At 58.6% G+C, this 24,695-nt stretch overlaps 5 protein-coding genes across 5 annotated transcripts; all 5 read left to right on the top strand.

Annotated features, from left to right (window-relative positions):
• Positions 1-6,137: 6,137 nt before the first annotated feature.
• On the top strand, positions 6,138-8,734 carry SLS55_007181 (uncharacterized protein; the record flags this gene model as incomplete). Its single annotated transcript, XM_066778603.1, has 3 exons — positions 6,138-6,291; positions 6,373-6,517; positions 6,571-8,734. The coding sequence occupies 3 exons, from the start codon at positions 6,138-6,140 to the stop codon at positions 8,732-8,734; spliced, it is 2,463 nt and encodes an 820-aa protein (XP_066631040.1).
• Positions 8,735-14,138: 5,404 nt separating this feature from the next.
• On the top strand, positions 14,139-15,802 carry SLS55_007180 (uncharacterized protein; the record flags this gene model as incomplete). The annotated part of the gene is made up of 3 exons (XM_066778602.1): positions 14,139-14,384; positions 14,441-14,753; positions 14,811-15,802. 3 exons carry the CDS (start codon positions 14,139-14,141, stop codon positions 15,800-15,802), a joined length of 1,551 nt encoding a protein of 516 aa, XP_066631039.1.
• Positions 15,803-20,284: 4,482 nt separating this feature from the next.
• SLS55_007179 (uncharacterized protein) lies at positions 20,285-21,202 on the top strand (the record flags this gene model as incomplete). Its single annotated transcript, XM_066778601.1, has 1 exon — positions 20,285-21,202. One exon carries the CDS (start codon positions 20,285-20,287, stop codon positions 21,200-21,202), a length of 918 nt encoding a protein of 305 aa, XP_066631038.1.
• Positions 21,203-22,228: 1,026 nt separating this feature from the next.
• On the top strand, positions 22,229-22,857 carry SLS55_007178 (uncharacterized protein; the record flags this gene model as incomplete). Its single annotated transcript, XM_066778600.1, has 3 exons — positions 22,229-22,333; positions 22,402-22,655; positions 22,710-22,857. The coding sequence occupies 3 exons, from the start codon at positions 22,229-22,231 to the stop codon at positions 22,855-22,857; spliced, it is 507 nt and encodes a 168-aa protein (XP_066631037.1).
• A 1,218-nt stretch (positions 22,858-24,075) lies between these two features.
• Positions 24,076-24,360, top strand: SLS55_007177 (uncharacterized protein; the record flags this gene model as incomplete). The annotated part of the gene is made up of 1 exon (XM_066778599.1): positions 24,076-24,360. The coding sequence occupies one exon, from the start codon at positions 24,076-24,078 to the stop codon at positions 24,358-24,360; it is 285 nt and encodes a 94-aa protein (XP_066631036.1).
• Between the last annotated feature and the right edge of the window lie 335 nt (positions 24,361-24,695).

The raw sequence follows: 24,695 nt of genomic DNA, 5'->3' as shown, positions 1-24,695 counted from the left end.
GACACCGCTATTTTCCAACGCAGCCCAGGCGAAAGGTAAAAGAAGGAGCAAAAGAGAGATCGAGAGAGGAGAGATGGGCTTTTCGCCTCTCGCACTATCAGCTTTTCAGAAGGGCGGGAGTACCAACGACCCAAAGACGATCGTTGACGAGCAATGACGGACACACACATATGTACGCACGCACATACCCGCTAGCTTATCTTCCGGCGCGCGCGCGCGCGCATCCCCCGCACGGCCGGCAACCGTAGTGTTTGGCACAAACCAACGGTCGAGCTTCGCTTCCGCCAAGGGTGGAGGGGGTGGTGGTGGTGGTGGTGGTCTCGACCGGAGGCTGCGCGAAATAAACGGCTGGTAGTCGTTCCCAAACGCGGCTCTCCGCTCCTTCTCCACCACCACCACCACCACCACCACTTCCGCCGTCTCCCCCTCCCCCTCCTCTTCTTCCTCTGTTAGGATCTGCTGTGGGTCTTGCCGCGTCCAAAAACCCCTCCTTCCCTCCCTCCCGACGCAGCGCCGTCCCGTCCATGCATCGGCCGATCCGGGCCTTCCAGTCTAGAATCCGCCCGCCCCACCCCCCCGGTCACATCCGGTCGGGCCGTTCGGTTAGTAGCGGAGCGAGCGAGGCGAGCGGGGCGGGCTGCGGCCAGAACGCAGGAAATTACGGTTCGACGAAGAGTGGATTGTGGAAATGCCATGTAGTGATAGGGCAGAGAAGACGGCAGAGGAGACCAGCCAGTCACGAGAGTACGGATCCCTCCGTATCTAAGTGTGACAAAGCATTATTGATGATGAGGGGAGAGGGTGAGATTAGTGGTTGTTGCTTGCTGCTGTGAGGCTAGACCGTTGTGGAGCTTTTTTGGTACCGCGCCGGTGGGGCCACGATGGAGTCCTTGTCTGCGCTTAGTTGGACGCCTTGCGTGCGATGGTGAAGAGTAGGAGGAGGATTCTGGCTTCTTCGACGTATGATGGTACGAGGCTGATTTCGCCCTCACCATGTTTCAACGCCTTTTTTGCAGGGCATGGATGCCATTTCACTAGTGTTGTTGCTGCTGCCGCTGGAAACGTCCGCCGCTACAGCTACACGGGAGATGGTCTCGTTCGGGTAAGCGTCTTGGTTGTAGTTGTGCTTCAGGGAAATGTGCATAATTCTAGAAGTAGCCAATGCTAGATTTATTATATGGCCGTGCTTGCAAGGAAGAGGGCGACAGGTAGATAGTGTATGGAGATCACAACCTTGACCTCGCTTCCTATGTGCACTATTCTTTACTGTTTGCACGAGCTACGAGGCTAACTACATTAGTGTTGCAAACATTACTACTACAAGGCATATGAAGTTGAAGCAAACATTCGGGCGCAAATGTCGGCGGACGCGACGATAGTAGTATTTCAACGGCTTCGTCAACGCCCATGACTGCTGAGAACCCGTGGCAACGTAGAGAAGGGAAAGCCAAAAAGGAAATCCTACCAAAATAGCTCGTTTCGTCCATTCACAATGATGCTTTTTCCTAAACATTGGTATGTGGCGCTGATGGTATCTATCAGGCTGACGCGACAGTCGTTTTGAGTGTAGAGATGAATGCTGAATGCCCCACCACCAAAAGCGTATACAGCGAAAGTTCTGCACGTGCAAAATAAGTATTAGCAGTTGGCATCAAATGTATTACCTTGATAACTTGGTCGCCGCAACCCGAGTACCGCACAATGATGCGCAATATTGCCTGTGCTGCCAGAACATGTTGGTTGTAACGTCGTGATGCCAAACCATGTGCACCGTCGTTGCCTATCATCATCTTCATGCCAGTGGAATTTTCTTGTGACCTCTTGCGCGTTGCTTTCGTTCGCTTGGTAGAAGCATCAGCATGCTGCTCTCTTCGCACGGCGGGCGAAAACCCCCAAATCTTCCACCGTGGACGTCCAACACCATCGCATTGGCCACCTACATCATCTCAGGTAATGAAACCTACAGCAAACATATCGAAAGTATGGCACACGAGATTGTGACGTTTGCCTCAGCTCACTTCTGAGTCGCGTTGGTGATGCGGTTCGGCGCCTCATTGCCCAGCCGTCGCCTTCAGATGAGAGGACAGACGATCTTCACTGACAAGTCGCGCTGTCGACTCGAGAGGGAGGCATTTTCGCCCTTTATCAAGTCGAATCGAGACAACGAGACGATCGTCATCTTCTCGGAAGTCCTCGAATCGAGACCGGGCCCCGCTACGGTGTGGCTGGTGAAGAGAGTTGAGGGTCGGGATGACGTAGCAGCATCACGACTCAGAAGGTGGGGGTGCGGCATGTCCTGACTCTCTTCCGTGGTGCGCGCAATGAGGGACTCCGGTTCGCTCCGTTAGCGGCCGCTGCCAACGCTGAGCGCTGCAGTCAGGAGATTCCTGTCGATTATGATGCAAGCATGGACGGCCTGATGGCCATGCTCACCGGCTATTTTCAGGGTCTGCTTCTCCGCACATGTCCGTTTGCATGTGAGGATCTGCAGTGTATACGCAGCGGGATACGCTGCCGAGCTCCACACGTTCTGGGCTAACAGGCCCGTCTGTCGTAATCCAGGTGGCTGGTCCTAGGCGATCGCGATGCCAGAACTCTCTCGCGCGGCATATCAAGCCGATTGGAAGCACGCGTCACGGTTTGCTCACTTCTTCCGGGTGTCAGGGCCGTCCTTAAATCTTTAGGTTGATAAGTAATCGTGGAAGCTGGGATGATTGGAAACTGTGCCGAAATATCGTGAGGCGAATATCACAAGGCTAACTTGTAACGCAGGTCCAAGCGCGGGAAAACGAGGTTCGGGGTCCCCAGACAGAAGGTGCATTTCGCAGAGTCGCATAGCATCCCACATCCGGATAATAGGTTATCCTCGTTGTCAAGCGAAAACAACCCCAACCTTGGCAGACGTCCGGATACGACTCGCTACGCCGCAAGCAGCTGCGCAACAGAGCAGCAGCGTACAATTCGACAAGCCGGTCCGTGACGCAGTTACATCGCTTCTCGGGAACTGGGACCGAGGCGACAGGGAACCATCGTCTTTGAAACTTGGTCGAGAGTGTGCCGAATGGGTAAATGTGTAGCGACGGCTTGGTGTTGCGACTCATGAAGTTCGCCGCCGGGGTCCATGATGTAGCGAAAAGTCCTTTAATTCGATCGGGTCTGGGCTGCCGTGGAGGCTGGAACGAGTTAACATGGAGACCATTGCGTTGGTCGAGACAGAAGTGCGACGGCATCACAACGTCGTGATTGGTGCCGCCAAGTCAGACTACCCTTCCGCACCGGGCAATTCGAAACTGCATCCATAGTCGAGGTAAGCCGGCTCGCCAAATCGAGACCCATGCGGCAAGCCGGGAAATCGGAAATCAGTGACCGGTCTGGTGCTATGACCCTGCCCAAACAGTATATCCCGGACGAGGGATGAACGCGCCGTGACGCAATGAGATCGTGAATCGCAACGACAGCGAATCGCTTCGCGGTTAACAGGGCATTTCCGGAGTTAAACCCTATTCCCACCTCAGGGAACTTTGACACATCGGTGTCGGATGCTGCACGCACTCGAGTCAACGAACTGCATTTCCGCTCCGGAAACTTAGCAAGCGGAACTCAACCGTCGGATAACGTCCCTGACCGATTCAGGCGTCGTGATCCGGTCGGTGGGAGGGCAGTGGTGCCTATCAGAAGATGTAGTGAGATCGCAAAAATTTGAAATTTCACCCACGACTCGCGGACGGGTGCCTGGGGGGTTCTAATACTCGTCCGACCAAGGAACAATCCACTGTAAACCGATGGGGCCGCCGGTGACGTCTTGATGGACATGCGTATGGCTGGCTGCAACGCCCGATGGGCCACAGATGTCATCCCGTCTCTGAATCAATGGAAGGCGCGCCGATCATCTGATCTTGTCCAGCCCGCCCCCCGCTGCGAGCAATCCGTGTGCCTACAACAGCGAGTCAGCCTGCCAGCCAACCACGGCCCGCGCCGAGAGGTACAAAGGTACAAGGAACAGTCGGTACGTAACGGTTTACGGAAGAAGAGATCCTGCGCGCTTTGCCCATTCCAGCCGGCCATGAGTCGTCCATCGGAAAGTGGTCAGGACGCGCGAAGAGCCTTCTTTCGGGCGAAGGGCAGGGCGGCGGGAGAGGCGCCTGTAGAGGAACGCACAGAGCAAGCACTGACGACCGTGCTGCGCTCCGGAGTGGAGTCTTCCAACGGCCGCTTAATGGGGCTGCGGGAATAGAGGGCCAGCAGCTTGTTCACTACGGCGGAAGTGTTCCAGCAGGGCCCGTCATTGCGCACAGCAGCGGGTCCGCGCGAGTCACGCCCGTTTTACGCAGCGACTCAAGATGATCGATGGGGTCGATGGGGGCCACAGAGGCCGATTCGTCCGGCAGCGGTCCAACGTCATCGGCCACGAGAAGTTTTCCACGAGAAGGCAAAGGCGCAAAATGCGGTTTCCCCCTTTCCTAGTCTCGTCTCGCGTGCTGAGTGCCACCTCGTATGGCTCGTCGGCAGCTGGAGGTGCGGGATATCAGAGCCTTCACGCTGATTCAGCCCGAGACAGTCCCATAAAGTGTCCGAGCCAGGTGGGTGGAGGTGGCCAGGAGGCCCGGCGGCGCCCAAGGGCTGCGGACGTACCTCCGGCGACGACATCATGATGAGTGGCAGATCGACTGCAGGGGCATCGGTTCAAACCGAGTATCGGCGGGGATCATTGTCTGCGCTTCCCGCGCAGGCTCGCTTCTCGTCGACGTCGCCAGCCCTACCGCTTGTCTTTCCCATGGCGGCAAAGGCTTCCAGAAGAAAGTTCGGTGTCGTCGCCACGCCCATGCACAACTAGGGAGAATTAAAGTTCGCGTCTGAGGAGCCACGCGCCCACGGACGGGGTCGCCGTTGCTCGGTCCCTGGAGTTGGCGTCAGGCTGCGGCTCGTATGCAGGCCACGAGGAGGCGAATTGTGAAAATTGTGCAGCTGGCGCGGGTTCCCCTGGTCGGACGCACACGCGGCAGATGGCCAGCCCGCGGTGGTGCAGTAGTGATGCGGATGGAGGGGGCTTCAACACCACAGATTGGCGGGTCTACGTCGGCGAGATCTCGCGCTTCCTCCACGTGTGCCGTGCGCCACGGCATGCATGCGTGAAGACAGCTCTTGCGTCCGGGCGCCGTTGCCACCACGTGCGGCAGTGCAGCCAAGGGGCGCTTCACATGCTTCTGGAAAGCCAAATCGGCAAGGAAAACGTTTGCCCCGGAACCGTGGTTGCAGGTGCAGAGATCGTCTCCAGCGCGCGCGCGTGGGCTCCCTGTCCGGCAAGGTTCCGGAGATCAGTGCCGGCCGGCGGGCTTCTGGGGCAGCTCGTTTCAGGGTTCTCGCGCGGCGGGCGCTTGGCGCTAGTGTGGGCGGCGGCGGAAATGGGTTGACGGAGATGGCGCACGGCGGCGAGGGCGCGGGCTGGCAGGATTGCGAGCGCGAGCTGGCGGGGCACGTGGGGTTGGCGCGACAGCCAGACACGCACACGCAATTGGAGACCTGCAATATACAGAGCTTCGCGGTGGTGCAGAGACGGACCGACTTGCGCAGAGCCTCGACGCGAGGCGTGGGCGAGGATGCGGGCGTGGCGGCTCCTTCGCCTGCAGCGGCATCAGCTCGCGCAGCACCGAGCTGAGGGCGGCTGCGGCAGGGCAGGGCATGGATCGGGGCTGGGGGAGTCTGGGTCGAGATGTGCGGCTGCGTGAACCTGGCGCGGGTGGTGTCGCCGTCGCGTGCGGTCCCTGTCGCTGGCTGGCAGGCGGTGTGGCGCGCTCGGCGTCCCTTTCGGCCGCGTGCTGGGAAGACGCAAGCGCAGGGAGTCCTCCAAACTAACGACGACCACCGCGAAGGCATCTCGCGCCTCTGACCTTGATATTAAAGAAGCGCCGAACGCTCGCCTCCCTCCCTCTGCTACTTCTCCACCATCCCCACATGTTTGCACGCTGAACGCAACCTGCGCCCAACGCTCAGCGACCTCTCTCGCCCTCCTCCGACGCAAACCACCGCGCCAACGTGACTCGTCCCGACGCGCCTGTGGGGCAAAGCCCGTAGCACCACCGCGCGGAGCCTTCCCCGTCACGCACGACTTCGCCCTCCATCGTGGGCCGTGCCTCATCATGAAGCGCAGCTTCACCCAAATGACCGACCTGCCCGCGGGCTCGTCGCCGCTCCCCAGCGAGCGCCCAACCGCGCCGCACCCGCCGCAGTCGCAGCCCCTCTCCGCCTCGACGCCCGACCACACGCCCAAGATCTCGCGCAAGATCCGAGCCTGTGAGTGTGCTCCCCGCTGGTGTTGCGTCCTCTGACCTCAGCCTACCCCACCCCCACCGGCGCTCTACTGACACCCCGCAGGCAAGGAGTGCCAGAGCCGCAAGGTCAAGTGCGACATCGCCGAGGGCAGCAATGGCGGCAGCAACCCGTGTGCGCGCTGCCGCCGCCTCGGCCTCAAGTGCGTCATCAACAAGAGCTTGCAGACGCTGCTCGACGACGAGAACGAGTACGCCCAGTGCCCCCGCCCCCCGCACCCATGCGCTAACCGGCTTGCTCCAGGTGGAAGAGGTCCATGGAGATCAAGTACGAGCAGCTTCACCACGCTGTCTCGGACCTGCTCCACCGCAACAACCTGCCCAGCCTCGAGTCCATTTCCAGCTCCCAATCGAGGAACGACTCCGCCTCTCCCGCCATGGCCAAGGTGACTCCCCACACCAACGGCGCCAACAGCCAGCCCTCGTCTGGCCCTACCCCTCCCCACTCAGAGTACCAATCGCCCCGGACCCGCAGCGTCCCCGGCATGGCCATGACCAGAGACAACTCACCCGAACCCCCAAGCAAAGAGGAGCCCGACGAGGGCGCCATGACGTCCGGCCCCATGGCCTCGCTTTTCGAGGTCACCAAGCTCAAGAACCTCCGCAGCAGCAATTCCGAGCGCCTCGACGGCTCAAGACGCAACCCCATGGCCACCGACATCATCGCCCAAGGCAAGATCTCGGAAGCCCAGGCCGAGGAGTTCTTCGCCCGCTTCAATGCCTCGCTGAACCAGTACATCTGGGGCGGCGTTGCCATGGTCCACGACAACCTGCAGTCCGTCCGGGAGTCTTCTCCGCTCCTCCTTACCGCCATCCTCTCCGTCACTGCTCTGCATGTCCCCGACGCAGAGCAGATCCTCGACGTCTGCTACAACGAGTTCCTCGCCCTCGTCTCCGAGTCCATGTTCGAGAGGCATCACTCCCTGGATGATGTCCGCGCCCTCTGCATTGGAGCCTTCTATCTCTCCGAGGTTAGCTGGAAGCTCTCTGGCCACGCCGTGCGCATGGCCACCGAAATGCACCTGCACACTGCCTACTCCAAGGCCATCATGGGCTCGATGGATGCCATTGAGCGTGCCAGGCTCTGGTACCTGCTCTACGTGTGTGATCACCATTTCTCCCTGGCCTACAACAGGCCGCCGGTCATCCACGAAGACGAAGCGATCTCCGACCACGAGAGGTTCCTTTCCCTCCCGACCGTCACCAACGCCGACCTCCGCCTCCAGTCTCAGGTGGGCGTCTTCAAGGTCCTCAGCAGGGTCTTCAACAAGTTCGGTCACGACAGCGACAGGCCCATCACTACTGATGACCTGCCAGCTATTAGGTCGTTCAACGCCAACCTCGACGAGTGGAAGAACACGTGGGAATCGCGTCTGGGTAAGTCCGGGTTGGTCCCGCGTCTCGCTAAATCCAAGCTAACAGCATTGGCAGCCCCCAACCCGTACATTGATACGTACCCCGCCAAAGGCTGCACGCTCCACTTGAGCTTCGCCAAGCTGCAGCTCAATGCCATCTGCCTCCGCGGCATCTCTACCCTCAGCCTCCAGGATCCTCGTCGCGAGTTCATCAACATGGCCATTGAGAATGCCACGACCTGCCTCAGCTTCGTGCTGGACGAGCCTGACATCCGCAAGTCCATTGTCGGTGTTCCGCTGTATCTCTCGACCACCATCACCTTCTCCACCGTGTTTCTCATGAAGGTGCACAGCAATTGGCGGTCAGCACAGCTCAATACCAACTTCGGGTTGATTGTCGACCTCGTGCAGCGCGTCATCCGGCTACTCAGCGACGCTAAGGCGGGCGATCGCCACGTCTCTACGCACACAGCCCGCGGGCTTGCTCACATGCTCAAGAAGTTCAAGGATCGCGAGGCGCGCGTCATGCACGCGCACGCCAAGCGCAACCCCTCGATCAACACTACCATCAGCAACGGCAGCATCAACACTCCGCAGGCAATGTCGCCGGTCGACGCAACCATGGTCTGGCCGCCGCCGTCGTCTCATCCGTCGGAGATCCCAATGTCGTGGGCGGGCAGCAGCCTCGACTGGTTCGGGCCTGACGAGCAGTATCTCCCGGCAGGCGTGTTTGACGCCGTTGCTTCTTCTCTCCCCGTGGTCGGCTGGCCCTTGAACAGCCCGCCATCGAGCGAGAGCTTCAATTCGACGCCGCGCATGCCGCCGGTCAGCAACCCAGCAACCAGCTGGCCGATGAGCAGCTCGAATGCCACGTATCTGGCCGGCATCCCCAGCTGGACGACGGACGACGGCAGCGTGCGCAGCGCAGTCGCGACGCCAGTGCAGCAAGCAAGGTGCGCAGCAAGCGTGACCTCGGCGGTGAGCGCAACGGGCACACCGGTCAGCAGCTGGCTTGCCGACAACCCGAACCAGCCGGCGTGGGTGGAGGACTAGGGTCCCGTTTAGTTGAAGGCATTTTGGGCGGCGTTGTTTGGTGCATTGCTTTGCTGGCGTTGTTCGGAGGGGCCACGAGGATCACGACGGCTATCACGATTGAAAAGTTGCATGTGCATGGGCCCGGGGGCGACCGGGCGGGGTGTTCTTCCTTCGGCGTTGCTACGATGTTTCTTCGATGTTTCTTTTTCCACTTAGGCTGGGAATCACGACTCATGTACAGCTTTAGAGATGACGTATCGGCTCGGTAAGCAATGGGATTGGAGAGCAACATGGGATCTGCATATAGAGAGCGGGAACGGTATTTCGCATTAGCAAATTAGCGGTTTTCCTGATGATCGACGCGCGTGTGCCGCAGTGGTGTGGTTGGCTAAGAGCGAACGCTGCTTCCTGAATTAAACAGCTGCCAGGCGCCCCGGACCGGGGTTGATTGCCACAACCATGGGCTCCTCTTCACAGTCAAAAGAAGATGAGTGCAGCCTGCAGCGTCGCACACCGCAACTTTGGGTCTCGAGTCGAAGCTTCGTGGCTCGCGTCTGCACGGCGATGATGCAGCTGGCGTCCAGGTTCGCGGGCTCCTCTTCGTCGCGTGGTGGTTAGCCCCTGCACCTTGCCGCCGTCAAACCTTCTTTTTTTTCCCTTAGGGTCCGTTTCGCTACACTAGCTGGTAGCCTACTACCTACCCCTCTCTTCTCTCTCCCTTCCTTCGATTCTTCTCCCTTCCCTTCCTTCCTTCCCGCCCCCATCCAAGAAATCCCCGCTCTGTCCCCTCCTGCCTTTCTGCAACCCCCTTCGCCCGCCGCAACCCGCCCGCGTCGCTCCGACGTCGCAGCTTCTAGCTCCAACCACCCCACCCCCCAAACAATGCCACTCCCCCACCCCCAAACAGGCGAAGATAAGCGTGACAAGGGCGATACATACGAACATCAATAATGCCTGTCTCTGCCATGTGCCAGAGGCTAAATCTCCTTTGTCGCTTCTGCGCGTCAACAAGCACGTTTCCCGCGCGTGGCTTCTGTCCGGGGAGGAGGGGGAGAGGGGGGTGTCGCTGTATCCCCCATGCAATTTCATCCACCACAATAATCACCATCAATCGCTTTTTTGCTTGCTCACACCCTCATGCACGTGCAATCTATCCTGACAACCCCCGGCCGCTGCCCAGCGCACCACCGACCCCCTGGCAGCGTTGCTATCGCGAGGCGCTATCCACGTGCACACACACACACCACACCTTCCGTGGGTGGGTGCATGTCCCGCGTCCGCCCCGCCACGACGCTGCGCCGCGCGCCACGTCTGCTCTCTGCCGCCCGCCCGCCGGTGAAGACGCGCCTGCCCCCCCCCCATGCCCCATGCAAGTGCGGTCGCGAAGGGGAAAGAAGGGCGATGCATTGTTGCCCAACGTACGTGAAGAAGACACAGGAGCAAATGAAAGGCGAGAGGAGGGGGGAAAAAAGGAAAGAAAGAAAAAAATTCGGGATACCGTTGTAGGTGGGCCGGAAGAGCGTCCCGCTCACCGATTGAGCATTTTCCCTTTCTGCACCCATCCGTAGGTATGTATGTAGATACATGCGGATTATTGTCTGCAATAACGCCAAACCCCCCTCCGCATAATCTATCAACCTGCGCGCGCAACGCCCTCCCCGCGCTAGAAAACGCACGGAATGCGAACGCGCTCCCGTGTGTCGTTCTATCGTCTGGTCTGGTCTGGTCTCGTCTCCTCAGCCCGTCCGCCGTCCGCCTTGCGCCGCCGTCCCCTCGACTATTGTTCGCCAAGGTACAGTACCAGCAGTAGCTTAATGCGCAATGAACACATACGGGGTGGGCCAGCCGGTGGGGCCTCCCGTCATCATCATCATCGTCGTCAGCCACGTCGATGGCTATTATCACGGGCGGTTGGGCCGGTGTGCGTTCGCGCGTGCGTGCGTGCGTGCGTGCATACGTGCCATCGGACCCTGCCTTGCCTTTGCTGCAAACCAAAAATCCTACGGACGATAGTGGAGACGCATAGCCCAGAACAGAAACCGGTTTGTTTTTTGACGTTTCTCAAAATCTTCGATCAATTCCCTTCGCTATCTCGATCGGACTACATACATACCGCCTAAACGTACATAATTAGAAAAGCCCCCGGTTTAAACCTTGCAGTAGGCCAAGCAAGCTTTCAGGCAGGGCTTACACAGCGTAGTAGAGAAACTAACCCGTGGCTTGAACGAACGACAGCGAACGACGACGCGCGCGCGCGCGCGCCTTACTGAATGTTCTTATCCCAGACAATAGCGGCAACGTCGGTAGCGCATGCTAATTGCCTATCACTGCGGCGGGAGGGGGAGGGGTGGGGCGGCAGGAGGAATGGATGGTAGCCGTTTGTTCCATCCTCTATCGTTTCTAGTCGACTTCTAGTCTCCCCTCCCTAATAGCCCATAGCCCCTCCCCTTCCCCACTTCGTTACCGGGCCCAAACGATCCTCCATATCATTCGTCCCCGCTTCGCGTGATGGAACGAGCCGCCGTTCTGTTGGAAGGCAGATCATCGTGCCTTTTGGCGCACGTTTCCCGTCCCGCCCCTTCTTTCGCCTCGTGACGAATATAGCAAAAGCATAGTCGAACAGGGAACTGTAGTCGAGGCGCCAACGCTAGAAGGGGGGCAGATCAAGAGATGGAATCTGACGGATGTGAGATTTGCGGAGCTTAACCGCTACGCAACGGAGATTGGGCAAGGTGGAAGCTAAAGAAATCGATGACAACGCCCTCCGTGAGATGGAGGTAAGACATCGACTACGTAGCTTAGCTTCGGGGCCCAAGCTCCAGCTCCCCCAAGCCAACAGTCTTAGCTTGGGAAGAGGATGAGGGAGGTGGAGGAGGAGAGGGGCCGGCGGCCCCCGTTGTCGATAATGTCGCGAGAGAGAGGGAAATGAACGCCATGGCGCCAGAGGTATTAACCGCAGCGATACGTCACGGAATCTGACGAGGGTGGTTCGTTCCTGCGCCAGCGCGCGGCGTATCTAACGTCGGCGAGAAGGGGAAACGGGGAAATCAGTAGAAGGCACGAAGAAGGGCGGTTGCGGCGATACTGCTGCAGCCATCTTCTGCCACAGCTGGCCAGCTGCAGCGGGGGCGCCCAGCCTCGTTCCCTCTTCCCGCATTGTCTGCTTGCTTTTTCTCTGTTCTTGGGCGCTAGAAGCTTCGGTGCGGCACCGTTGTCGTGTTCCCCCCCTGGCTTGATCTTCGTCGCCGTCGTATGTGTCACGAGGGCGGACGGGATGCAGAGGGGGGCAGGTCTGGCATGAATGTGTCACATCATGACAGCACGTAGGGCTGACGAAGACCGGCTGACAGTGGGGACGGCCGAGGGCACGCTCGGATGCGGGTGGCATCAGTGCGGCAGTATTGTGGCACTCACTAAGAGTTGGCGCTGGCGCACTACTATCTGTCATCAGCGGGACTTCGATCTCAGCGTCGATTTGTCGGTTCTGGAAAGATGGTCTTGAGGGTCGCGGGGGTTAACGACGGCATGGCATGCAGAGCTAAGGCAAGCAATCGGCGGTCTAGGTAAGGGGAAGCCACGCAGCTCGTGGCAGAGGTTAATTTGCGGGTTGTGGGCGACGGAAAGTCAAAAAAGCAAAGTAGCTGCAAGCTTTGGTGGGTGTGGTTCGGGAATGGGCCGCGCGGTACTTGTTCTAGAAAAGCGGGAGAATTCCACGCAGGGGCCGCGATTGGCTGGATCATCAATGAGCCCTCCGAGTCTGCGCCGTGCCGTGTCTTTCGCCTGCCTGGCGATAGCTAATGCAACGGCATTGCGCCTGCTGCATGCTGCCCTGGGCGTTCCGTGCCGTGCCTGGCCTGCTGATGATGCTTGACCCTGGCTTGTGCAGTGGTGGGCGTGGCTGTTTCACGCTGTCATAGTGCGCCGCGAGAGGTGTCCAAGGTGCAAAGCGGCCGTGGTTCAGCCGAAAGGATTGTGATTTGTAGCGAGCTGTCACCCTCGGCATGTGCTCGGCCGCTCTCTCGCGGAGCAGGTCAGACGAGCCATGGCCCTCGTACGACGGGAAGATGCGGGACGAGAGACCCTGGGCTCGGACCGGCGTGGTGGTGGCAGCGAGCACGGTGGGCAGAGCGGTGATGCGCCGGGTGCGGGGTGGTTAGTGCGTGATCTGTCTGCCGGCGGCCGGCCGGCGAAGCTGCCCGCCCGGCGCGGCGTGGCAAACGATTCCCGCGCAGCTTCTGGTTCTGGGGCCGGCGTATGCACGGGATCGACGCCAGAATCTCGACCAGGACAGAGATGCAGCTGCGGAAATCGCGGGCGAGAAGCGCATGCAGAGAAGGGCGGGAGAAGAGGCGAAGAAGAAATCCGATCTGGCAGGTGGCAGGCGGCGGTTGTGGCAGTCGCGGCGCCACAGCGTCGACAAGCTTCCACTAAGCGTCGCTCAGGCACAACACCACACACCCGACCACCACTGCCCGCTGTCCACGCTCCGCCGTCGCGATGGGCGGGCGCGCGCTCTTTTGAATGCAGCGGCCCTCGCGGTCGTCGTCATCGCGGTCACGTTCGTCGCAGAAACTTGCCAATTCCCCACAACGGCTGGCCTTGTTTGTGGAATCCGACAGACCCACCGCTATCTCCGGCCTGCCCACGGGGAAATCACGGGGAAGACTGGAGAGCGGGGATGCCGACACTCGCCGCACTACTCGTGCTCTTCACCCACACCTCGCTTCTCCGCAAGCGAGCTGCTGTCAGCGAGCTGCGGCGCTGCTGCAGCCGGCAAATGGCTCGAGAATGTTGTTGAGCAGCCTTGCATCCGGCGGCCGCCCTTCAGTGAGCAGGCCAGGACAGGCCGGCTCAACCCACCGCCCGCCCGTCGGCAAAAAGCGCGTCGTCGTCGCTCTGTCATTGGTCGGCTGGTCCGCCAGACGCCGACCGGTCGAGAAGCACTGGCTGGCCGTTTGCCGCAATCGGCATCCCAGTGCCCGGCTTTTGGCCTCATCGGCGCCGCCCATCCCAACCCTAGGCCCAGAGCCGCACTCAAGGCTCCACCGTGACCGCATACACGGACGAAACACCCACATTTCGGATCCGTGGGGTGACCGCTCCCGCCCTGAACACCTCGGATGCGCCCCGGCTCCCACGCGCGGTACTCACTGTCTCCAATCACCGTCCTCCGCTCCCCGTGGGGCTCTCGGAGGCTTCGCTTAACCCAGCTAAGCTCAATGTCGGTGCGGGAGCGGCGTGGTAGTGTTGAGGTTACTTCTGCGTCTTGGAGGTGGAGACGTGATTTGTATTGCTGCCAGCTGGTCTGTATATAGAACTGCTTGCCCGCGTCCCGTGTCTCTTCACTTTCGTCCCCTTCGCCTCCCGCCGTCTCTGCCCCTTATCTTTGCTGCCCCAGTCCCTCTATCCTGCAGTCTTCAACATGGGCCAATCCGAGACGGCGTCGGTCCGTGCGAGCATGGACAAAGCCGAGGACCTGCGCGCCGAACAGCTCGAGATGCCTGATGCCGTGAAGCCGGGCGATGTCGACGAGGAGCTCGAGGAGGCTCTGCGCAACTACGTGCCCGGCTCGCCCGAGGAGAAGAAGCTCTTGCGCAAGATTGACCTGCGTCTGATGCCTATTCTTTGGATCATGTACATTCTCAACTACGTCGATCGCACAAACATCGTGAGTTCGCTCCCAGCCCATCAGCTCCCACGCCCTCAAGGCTAACAACCCATCAGGGCAATGCCAAGATCGCCGGCATGGAAGACGACCTCAACCTCGACGACCAAAAGTACGCTTGGGTCTTGTCCATCTTCTTCTTCGGCTACCTCCTCTGCGAGGTTCCCTCCAACATGATCCTCAGTCGGTCGCGCCCGTCGCTGTTCCTGCCCGGCATCATGATCGTCTGGGGTGCCTTGAGCGCCGCCATGTCTGCCTCCCAGACCTACGGGGCCATGCTTGCCTTCCGCTTCGTTGTCGGATGCATCGAGTCGGGCTTCTTCCCGGGCGTGCTCTACCTGCTGAGCTGCTGGTACACCAGCGGCGAACTCGGTAAGAAGGACCACTCCACCATCCCATCAAGCCTCCTCCTCTAACCCATCTCCCCAGGCAAGCGCTTCACCATCTTCTACACGGCCGCCACCCTCTCGGGCGCCGTCGGCGGCCTCATCTCCGGCGGCATCACCGACGGCCTCCACAACGCCCACGGCATCAGCGGCTGGCGCTGGCTCTTCATCGTCGAAGGCGTATGCACCTGCGGCGTCGCCTTCTGCGCCATCTTCATCCTGCTCGACTACCCCGCGACGTCGCCCGCCCTCAACCTCGAAGAAAAGCAGCTCGCCACCATCCGCCTCATCGCCGACACGCGCTCACGCGAAGGCGAAGCCAGCAACGCCGGCCGCCTCACCCACATGCAGGCCTTCACCGCCGCCGTCGTCGACTACCGCACGTGGTTCTTCCTCGTGCTGCTGATGCTCAACGTCGGCTCCGGCACGATATCCTACTTCATCCCGACGCTCACCAAGACCCTCGGCTACGACGGCGTCACCGCCCAGTACATGACGGTCCCCATCTACGTCGTCGCGGCGCTCGTCGCCAACTGCGCCGCCATCGCGGCGGACCGCGTGCAGCGCCGCGTCGGCGGCAACGGCGCCCGCGCCCCCTTCGTCGCCGCCTTCCTCGCGCTGGGCTGCGTCTGCGCCGTCGTTTGTGCTGCCGTCACGCACCACGTCGTGCGCTACGTCATGACGTGCTTCGTCGCCGCGGGCATCTGGACCGCGTTGCCGCTCGCGCTCGCGTGGATCTCGAACACGATTAACACCCCGCCTGAGAAGCGCGCCATTGTGCTCGCGCTGGTTAATGCGTGCGGGAATCTGTCGAGCGTGTATGGCAGCCGTATCTGGCCTGATCGGGATGAGCCGGATTATCGTATGGGCTGGGGCGTGACAGCGGGGTTTCTGGGCGCCGCGACGGTCATGGTGCTGGTTAGTCCGCTGGTGTTTAGGATTCCGTGGAAGGAGTTGGATGTGCTGAAGGCGCAGGGGGATGTGGAGAGGAGTGGCGAGACGAGGGTGGAGGAGGGGGAGAGGGAGGCGAGGTAGATGTCCGGCTTGGATGAGCGTGCTGTTGATGTTTGGATGTGGGGGCTTTGGTTGTTGACGTATGATATGATGATTCATGATTGGATTTGTTGTGCGTTATTACTCTTCATTCAATGTGCAATGGTTCATGAACAGCAAAAGCACTTTTGGAATTGCGAAGTCTCCTGACTAGCGGTTTGGGGCTATAGAAGCGTGAATTGACTTGAATGTTGCGAATAGGATAATGAGTAAGATACTGCTAAGGCATAGCCAATGCAAATCTACCTGAGTAGGAAAGTACCGAACTGAGGATCACACTCGACCCATCGTTTGAGGAAAATCTGACCAAGACCAATCCGACGTGAGATTCCATCCTTCGTCTCGATGGCCATGACGTGTAAGACAACTATCGTGTGATTGTATTCACCCGCTGGAGTCTTTGGGCTGCCCCGGTATCTAGTTTCTGGATAAAACAGCGCTTCTCCTGCATCGTGGCCTGGGTCCATGATACCGAAAATCTTACAGCGTGCCGCTCTATTATAGTTCAGGTTACTAACAGTATCTTTCAGTTCGTCAAAGCCGGGTTTCTTCTTGAAATCCTCAGTGCTCCTTAAAAATGGGATCTCTAGATATTTGCCGATGTTGAGTGCAAGAAACTCAACGCAAACTTCCTCGCCGCTCTGAACTTCGGAAGAGATCCGAGTCTCGTCTTCTGTGTAGTCGAGGAATAAGAATCCAACCGGATGGTGGCGTGTGCGGATGTTGAACATGTTCCGTACGGTATTACATGTATGAGCCCTGGGCCCAAGCAAAAGCACAGTGCTTTGTGTGCTTATGAGAAGGCTGCCAGGCGTCGCCAGAGCCATGCGAGTTTGGTCAGGTGGGAATTGTTCCAAAACCATCTTGTTGTTGAAACCTGTATGATCAGCTTTGAGTGTTTCAAGGAGATAAGAATCCAGTTCCTCCACCGTGTTTGGGGAACCGAATGGTGCGGGAGAGCTCGTGCGAACCAGATTTTCTTTGCGGGCAATTTTTGCAAAGAAAATATAAGATTGGGCTGACGGTGATGTGATGGAACCCAATGTCCCAGCTACAGAGACGGTCGAAAGCTGCTTTTCACCATCTGAGTTGTTCATTGCAGATGCGCATGAAGCCACTGGCATCGGAAAACCACCCCATTGGTCATCAATATTGTCAATAGGAGCCATGCTTGAGGCCCACGACCAGCTTGGAAATATAAACCCGTTCTCGGTCTGCCGTGGATGCCTACAGTGTGTGGGTAGCCAAAGCAGTGCTTGTGAAAAACATTCGATGGGTAGTCCGTAGATGTGGTTTGTGCCGAAGTCATTTTGCAAGATGCCTGTAAAGGCTCTTAGAATATCCATCGGGTTACTCAGATTTCGGCGCGAGTAGTCATTTAACTTCCCAAGGTAACTGGAACTTGAGGAATTTTTGTGGAGGAATTTGTCTGTGGACCAGAACCGTGATGAGACGATGGTATCGTAGTACATCCGCGAAGCAACTGAACACTCAAGAAGAATCGATTTCTCCGTGAATATCAAGAGGCGGCGAGAAAGTAGAGACTCTTGCAAGGTCCAGGCCCTGCTGCTCCAGGTGGACTTCGGCAGTGCTTCTGGGGCAGGACAATATTCCTGTATTCCATGTTTTGAAAGCCAAAGCTGGTATGCTCGACTCCTTGATACACCTCGGAGTCCAAAGTGTGCTCCATCCCCGTCCCAAGCTACCAGAGTGACGTAGCTTTTCTTATAGATATCGCCCATCGCGTCAATCTGCTCTTGGCAAGATTTCGGATCGTCCTGGATTATACAGAATCTATCCACCCAGAGATACCTTTTGCCTAGCCGGGAACAGACTGTCATGGCATCCTTGATTGTAGGAGGGATGTTCTGCGCTGACAAGCCTCCGGGAGATTTGAGGCCGGCAATATTCGCCTTCGTTGTCTGGAACAACTTGCTCGAGGGTTGTGCTTTCCCCCAAACATAGCTCAGGGTGATGTATTCGCATCCAGAGGGTGCTTCAACAATGCAGGAATGTTCAACATCAATTACTCTGAAGTCGGCCGGGAGATCTTTGCAGGATGCCCACATTTGGTCCTTGGAAAACCCGGTTGGGGTTTTCGTGAACCAATTGTTCACTTTTTTCCAGTCAATTTCCATCTCTTGTAATACGGGCTTTTTAGGACGAGCAAGCTGATAGTTGAAGTGAAGCGCCGAGATGACTTCTTCCTCCTCGTCGATAATCTTTATCGGATGCCGAAGGAAACCGTCGTCATTAATGCGCAGCTTAACTCGAGAGAGAGCTCCAGTCTCTGCACGACACTCTAAGCATCTCTCGATGATTTTGACGATCATTTGGCAGAAGACACAGTCAGAGCGGCTGCGCATTATCCCGGTATTGTCTAGGTAGATCCAGAAGCTCTGTTTCAGCCTGTGAGACACAATGCAGCGGCTCAAGACCACGAGGCGCAGGTGGGAGCAAAACGCACAAAGGTGCCAATTCATCCAGATCCAGTCCCATTTAAAGCTGTCTTTGATTGTGTAACATCCAAAGGCATCTCCATGAAACAGCCGCTTGCAGAAGCTTTCAGGATCTGGGACCTGTATTCCGCCATCCTGTAGAAAAGATTTGCAGAACTTGCAGTCCGTATGCTCTTGCAATGTGTGTTTCGAGACCGGCTCATTTGATCGTGAGGTTTCTTGGAGTTGCTGATCTGGTGTGGTGGGACTTGCGTCTGGAATCGGGTGTTTCCGTCCAGTCGAAAACTGCTGAAGAAGGCGCGAGAATTCATGTGATGCCATGGGCGCTCTCAGTCTCCTGGAACTAAGATTTAGCATCAAATCTATCGCCAGGTAGCGGTGATTAAGGAGAGAACTCACATGTATCCGGAGGAGTAGTCTGTTCAAGATGTGGAGGAAGGTTCAAGGCTTTCGGTTCTCTCAGCCGCGGGCGAACTCTTGCAACAGTAGCCTGATCGACCGTGCAACTGATGTGAAAGGGTTTCATCCCACCCTCAGGCTTCCATAGAGAGATGTGTACGACTGTACCGACTGGGTTGATTATCTGGCTGGCGTGCGTGGTTATAGGTGACGAGCAGTGGATCAGGCAGGGTGGCCATGTAGGATGGCGAAGTCAGGGGTGTGTGTAGAGTAAGGAGGACTGCCGGTATGACAGCTCACCTCGAGATGGCAGCCTTGCACAGCCACAGATAAACCGGGGTCCGCCATGAGTCGGCAGCTAGTTGGCCCATGCATTGGGGATTCCCAAAGGATAACTCGCGGCATGCAGTGCAACTTTTCACAACGTGCCCAAAGACAGTGGCGTATAAATTTACGGCTGAGACAACAGTTAACAGCTAATAACCTCTATAAAAGACAATTTCTAAGAGGACTAAGTGTTAGTCGATGTCAAAATAACCTTGATTCGCGTAAACGGCCGCTCCCGCAAACCGTTTACACGCATATGCAGGGCAAACGGCATCATTTCCCTTCGGGATCCTCCCGTACCCCGCCAATATTCACTCCAAGGCACCGCATAGCCGGAGCAGAGCATCGGGATAGGAATTTAGCCCCTCTCGCCTTCCATTACCCGTGCGGATAAATATCCGAGGAGGTCGTCGGGGACAAGATCCCGCCATTCCCATATATCTCACTCCGTCCCTCTTCGGTCAACAGGCATATCATCCGGTAAAGTTGATTTGGACCGAGAACAATTTCCTTCCTCTCCGGCTTCTCCGGCAGACGGGTGCTTTGCTTGGGTCGCGTGGAAGCCGGGATGTCCGAGGCTCGGAGCTGACTGGAGCCAACCGGGTATGGACCGGATGCACTTTGTGGCAATTTTCGGTGATTGAGATGCGTCTGGGGTCCTCTTCAATGATACGCACAATTGTCAACAGAAAGGTGCTGTTGCTCGTGGCGTGGAGGAGCAGTGTGTCGGTAGGGAATTGAGCGACAGTTGGCCTGAACACCACACCACGTCATATCGTGCCAGAGCAGCAACAGCAGAGGCGTCCAACACCGCCACAGCAGCAGCCCCGCCAATGCCATCAACACGGCACGTCGGAAGCAGCAAGATTCTGGAACCCCTCCAAAGCTCCAAATAAAGGCCACCATGGGCGTATTCGGTCGGGCCGAGCGGGATGCTAGGGCTCGGGTGGGTCCCGCACACACAGACACTGACCGCTCTTGCGCAGCCCCTCAGCCCCCCATTGGCCCAGAACGCTGCGCCGACAGACCGCCCTCGAGTTCCCCGCAGAGACCCGCATGAGCTCCAGCTGGCAAGACGTCAATCCGCTCACTGCCACGCCGGCGACCCTGACCCGGCCGCGAAGTGGGCTCAGGAGCTCGAGCTCAAGCTTCAGCGCCCTTCTCTCATAAAGCCCGGACAACTCGGTGCCTTTTTCTTCCTTTCTCTCGCACTCACCTTTACACTTTCCTCCTACCGTACCCACTTCCATCCATTACCTCCCCCTCAACACCACCCACCATGCCGACCCTCCTCCAAGACAAAGTCGTCCTCGTCACCGGCGGCGCCGGCGGCCTCGGCCGCGCCATCGTCAAAGCCTGCAGCGACAACAAAGCCAAAGTCGTCATCTGCGACGTCAACGAGGAGCGCGTAAAAGAAACCGAGAACGACTTCGAGAAACTCTGGCACGTCGGACCCTTGGACAAGCTGTCCACCGCGGTGACCGACGTGTCCAACGAGACGGGCGCCGCCGCCGCCGTCGAGCACTGCATCCGGCGCTTCGGCCGGCTCGACGTGCTCATCAACTGCGCCGGCATCATGGACGGCTACGACCCGGTCGACAGCGTCGACGCCGACCTGTGGGCGCGCGTGCTCGCCGTCAACCTGACGGGCCCCGCGCTCATGTCCAAGCACGCGGTGCGGCACTTCCTGTCGCGCGACGCGAAAGCGCAGCGCGGGTGCGCCATCGTCAACGTCGCCGCCGCCGCCGCCGCGCGCGGCGCCGCAGCAGGTATGTCGTCCATCGCCCCGGTGCTGGGGGCCGCCGTGGGGGCCATCGGGCCGGGCGGCAGCCGGCACCTGTACGAGAATCTCGACCCCGAGACTTACGCTCACATGCTCTTCACCAAAGGCGCGGCGTACACGGCGGCCAAGCACGGGCTGGTCGGGCTGACGAAGAACACGGCGGCCGCGTATGCGAAGCGCGGCATCAGGTGCAATGCTGTCCTGCCCGGCGCCATGGAGACGAATCTGTTGAGCAGCGTGCCCGCCGACTTCAACGAAGAGGGCCAGCAGACGGCGGCGAGCCTGGCCAACATCCTGCCCGGCAGCGTCGATGTCGAGAAGCTGGCCAAGACGATTGTGCATCTGGTGAGCGATCATGCCGAGGGGATTAACGGCGCGATTATTGCGGCGGATAATGGGTGGACTGCGTTCTAGATGACCGAGGGAGGGAGAAAAACAACATGTACAAAAGGGATTGGGATGGATAAATGGGAAGGCGTACGAATGAACTGTTTTCATAGAAGTCAATGGACTGTATGATTCACGAGGGAGATTTGGCTTGGTGATGTTGGACTACTCCTTTGATGGTTTAGTCGCGCACCAATGGCTGCGGAAGTCCTGTGATCGCAATGGTATAGCCCCGTGCATACGTAAATCTGGTATCGGAACGCTGCTTGCATGGGTAATCGAATCCCATACCCGGACATAGATGTGAGTACAGGAGGAACTTTCAAGTCGCTGGCGGAGAAAGACAGGGATGCCAAAATGAAAGCAATTCAGAAAGAGACGTAAGCTTCTTCAGGCGTGTTTATGAGCGAATTCATCAAGGCGATATCAATGCAATCGTAGATGTGGCCGGAGGAAAGCAGGCAGCAGACAGCTACAGGAAACAGGACCAGAATCCGAACCGACCCTCGCCCCGCTCGGAACGCACAAGAGGGGCCAGACGAAGGATGCCCAGCCAGTCAGAGGAAACCAAGGCGGATCAGTCAATAAGGCCAGCCAGGATGGCGTGTATTTTAGCTGCTTTGAACCGGGCCATTGCTCCCCTGCCTTTACCGGCCCGGAATTGTCGCCGGGTAAGAGGCGCGTAGGGGAAGAGGGCGTCCTCGACGGGCTGTGGAGAGCTGTCAGATTAAGTAGCAGTCAGCCTACAAGGTGCAAGGCTGTCCCCAGCACCAGAGCCTCGGCTGCTTAGCCTATTTTAGGACACTTCTGCACAGCCTCGTCATCAACGCCTCGATACAAAGGAGGCTGAGTCCGTCAGTCCTGGATTATATCAACTGCCGTAGCAGGCCGTGGTCATTCCCAGAGCGCTTACTGCAAACGACGCAACGCTCGGCAACAAGCTCCAAAAAGACGACATCCTCAATATACCTGGCAGCGATTACCGGGCAAATGTCGAGACCGATTCCCTGGACTTCGGTCCATGTGCTTTGCGTGCTAAGCCACCTCGGCATGATGATCGCCAACATGGTTGCCTTCGTCGCAACAGATGTCAACATGAAAGAGGACTTCGACATATCCACGCAAATCCACGTGACACCGTGGGGTGCTGGAGCCGTGGTAAGCTGCCGATTTACAACGCCGATCCAGTCCGCAGAACTCATCTGCTGACGGTGATTCCCCTCCAGGCAACCTTTGCACTGTTTTGCAACCTCGTCCTACTCGGCGCCGTCCACACGTTGGAGAACCCGAAAGAACACAAGAAGGTTGAGAACCGCGATTCGAAGCGGCAGATGGCAGTTGTGATTGGAGTCTGCTTCAACGCATGCTTCATGGCCGCGGAAAGTGCCATGGCATACTACCTGGCCAGCGCGAGCGGGATGCTCGAGCACAGCTCGACCGGGCCGCTGAACTTCGCCTGTTTCATGGCGGCCGTGAGCGCGTGCGTTCCCTTTTTCAGCCAAACACCGAATCGCTGCGGCTAATGCAATGCTAGAATCACGACGGGTGCCACGGTTGGCGTCGACGCTCTCAAGCTCCGAGAATGGCGGAACGAGACGCACGGAGACGGCCTGCTCGTGGAGGAGACAGACCTGCTTGTCATGAATAGCGAAGTGGACGACGAGGGGGGCTACAAAGGCTAGATGGCGAAAGTTGGGTGATGTTGGTCGATAGAACGCGAAGGCACGCACGCACGCGCCTCGGGTGCGCCGAGAAAGGCAATGCGGAGGCGGTTGTTGCCTCGTTCCGTCCCGCTGCGACAGGACCCACCCTCTGACGTCGGCCTTTTGAGGCGCTATAAAAAAAAATGCAGCTTCGGTCGTCTATCCTTAGGAATTCGGATGGTGCACAGCCTCTCTCTCGTTCTTGTTTTTCTCGTATTTCCAACGGCGCAGCGACGGCAGAATGCGGGAATTTGCGGGATTGGCGGGGAGGCGCGGGTTGTCTAGAAGACGTTTTTCCACTGGCGGGCTTCGGGTAAAAGGTTGCGGGTGGGCAGCGTTATATAGGGAGAGCAAGTGGTTACGGGTTGCCGTTGTTGCGGCTGAGACCGTCGTAAGTAGCGGCTGCGTCCGGCCGGTGACTCCCTTCCTTGCGCGCTGAAACCGAGGTCATTTCCTCCCTTCTCTTCTCACCAACGCCTCCCCCGGCTTTTGCACTCCGTCCGCATGGCCGTGATCCGTCATCCGCAGGGCTGTGATTTGCGGAGAGTGCTGGTCAGAAGCCGTATCCGGCACGGCCAGCTGATCCCCCATCGGCGGGTGTTCGCGGGCGTGGATTCCGAGCTGAGCAGGCAACCCCGGGCCAAGGCTGGCTGGCGGCGAGAGCTGGGCGCGAAGTCGGAGGGGGCGGGTGGCGATGTGAGTCGATGAGCCGGAGGCCCGTTTTAACAGAGCTTTCTGCGGCGCAGGCAGGGCTCGAAGGCGCGCACAGCCGACGCCCGAGTAAGAAGGCGCGGTCTGGCCGTTGGCACTCGACGCCTGCCACGTACCCGACGCGGCCGGGCACGTCCAGCGCGCGCGCACAGCGTCTATTTCGCGCGGCACCACGTGGCTGGTACCAAATATACGGCGGCGGCGGCCTATCAGGTGCGGCGCTGACGGCAATTCCTCATTTTGGGCTGGCCGTTGCAAGATAAAAGGCCTCTGGAATCAGACCACAAAGTGGGCCCGAGTTACGCTATTCGGAAAGCTTCGGTCAGCAGAGGCCAGCAACCATCACAAGGCGACTCTCCCCACTTCCCCTGCCCGCGCCTCGGAGATATTTATACCGCCCGCTGCCCCGGCCCCTCTTGCGCAGTTTTGTTTTGCTAGTCACTCCTTTTTCGCGCTCGCCGCAGTCTCTCGGTTTCCTTCGTCACCATGGTTCTCGGTCCGACCGCCCGCCGCTGGCTGCCCTACATGAACTTCACCGTCGCCGTGTCGGCCCTCGGCTTCCAGACGGGCGTGCTGTACCCGTGGCACGAGGAGCTGGACCGCGAGTTCAAGAAGCTGAAGGAGGAGCACAAGGAGCAGCTGCACATCTACCACGAACTGAAGCTCAAGCGCCTGGAGGATCTGGAGCGGAAGGTGGCCGCCGAGCGCGCAGCCCACAAGGTACGCGGCAACCGTGGCCGACGCTCGCGGACGTGGCTCACAGAGAAGTGACTGCAGGTCTCCCCTTGGCTGCCGTGGCAGCGCGAAGCCTCGCCCAACTAAGCCGCCCACCGACCGACCGATCGGGCAACCGCTCACACGACACCGGCCGACATGGCGTTACCCGGGGCGCAGTCGCAGTGGAAGTCCAGACGCCGCCCACGCCCTACAAACGACCGCATACCCTCTGGAACAATCTCTTTCGGCTTCTCGTCTCCTCATCTCCTAGACGCATAGACGCGCGGGCATTGCGCATGGTCACCAGGCGTTGGACGTGTTTTCTGCACAAGGGTTCTTCAGTAATTTTTCCTCGATACCCCTTTACACAACTTTGCGCGCTTCTTCGT

Source organism: Diplodia seriata, assembly GCF_021436955.1.
Source record: "Diplodia seriata strain FDS-637 chromosome Unknown scaffold_7, whole genome shotgun sequence".
In the NCBI taxonomy this organism is placed as follows: Eukaryota; Fungi; Ascomycota; class Dothideomycetes; order Botryosphaeriales; family Botryosphaeriaceae; genus Diplodia; species Diplodia seriata.
The sequence above is the reverse complement of the archived record's forward strand: the minus strand, read 5'-3'. Positions and strand labels throughout refer to the sequence as shown.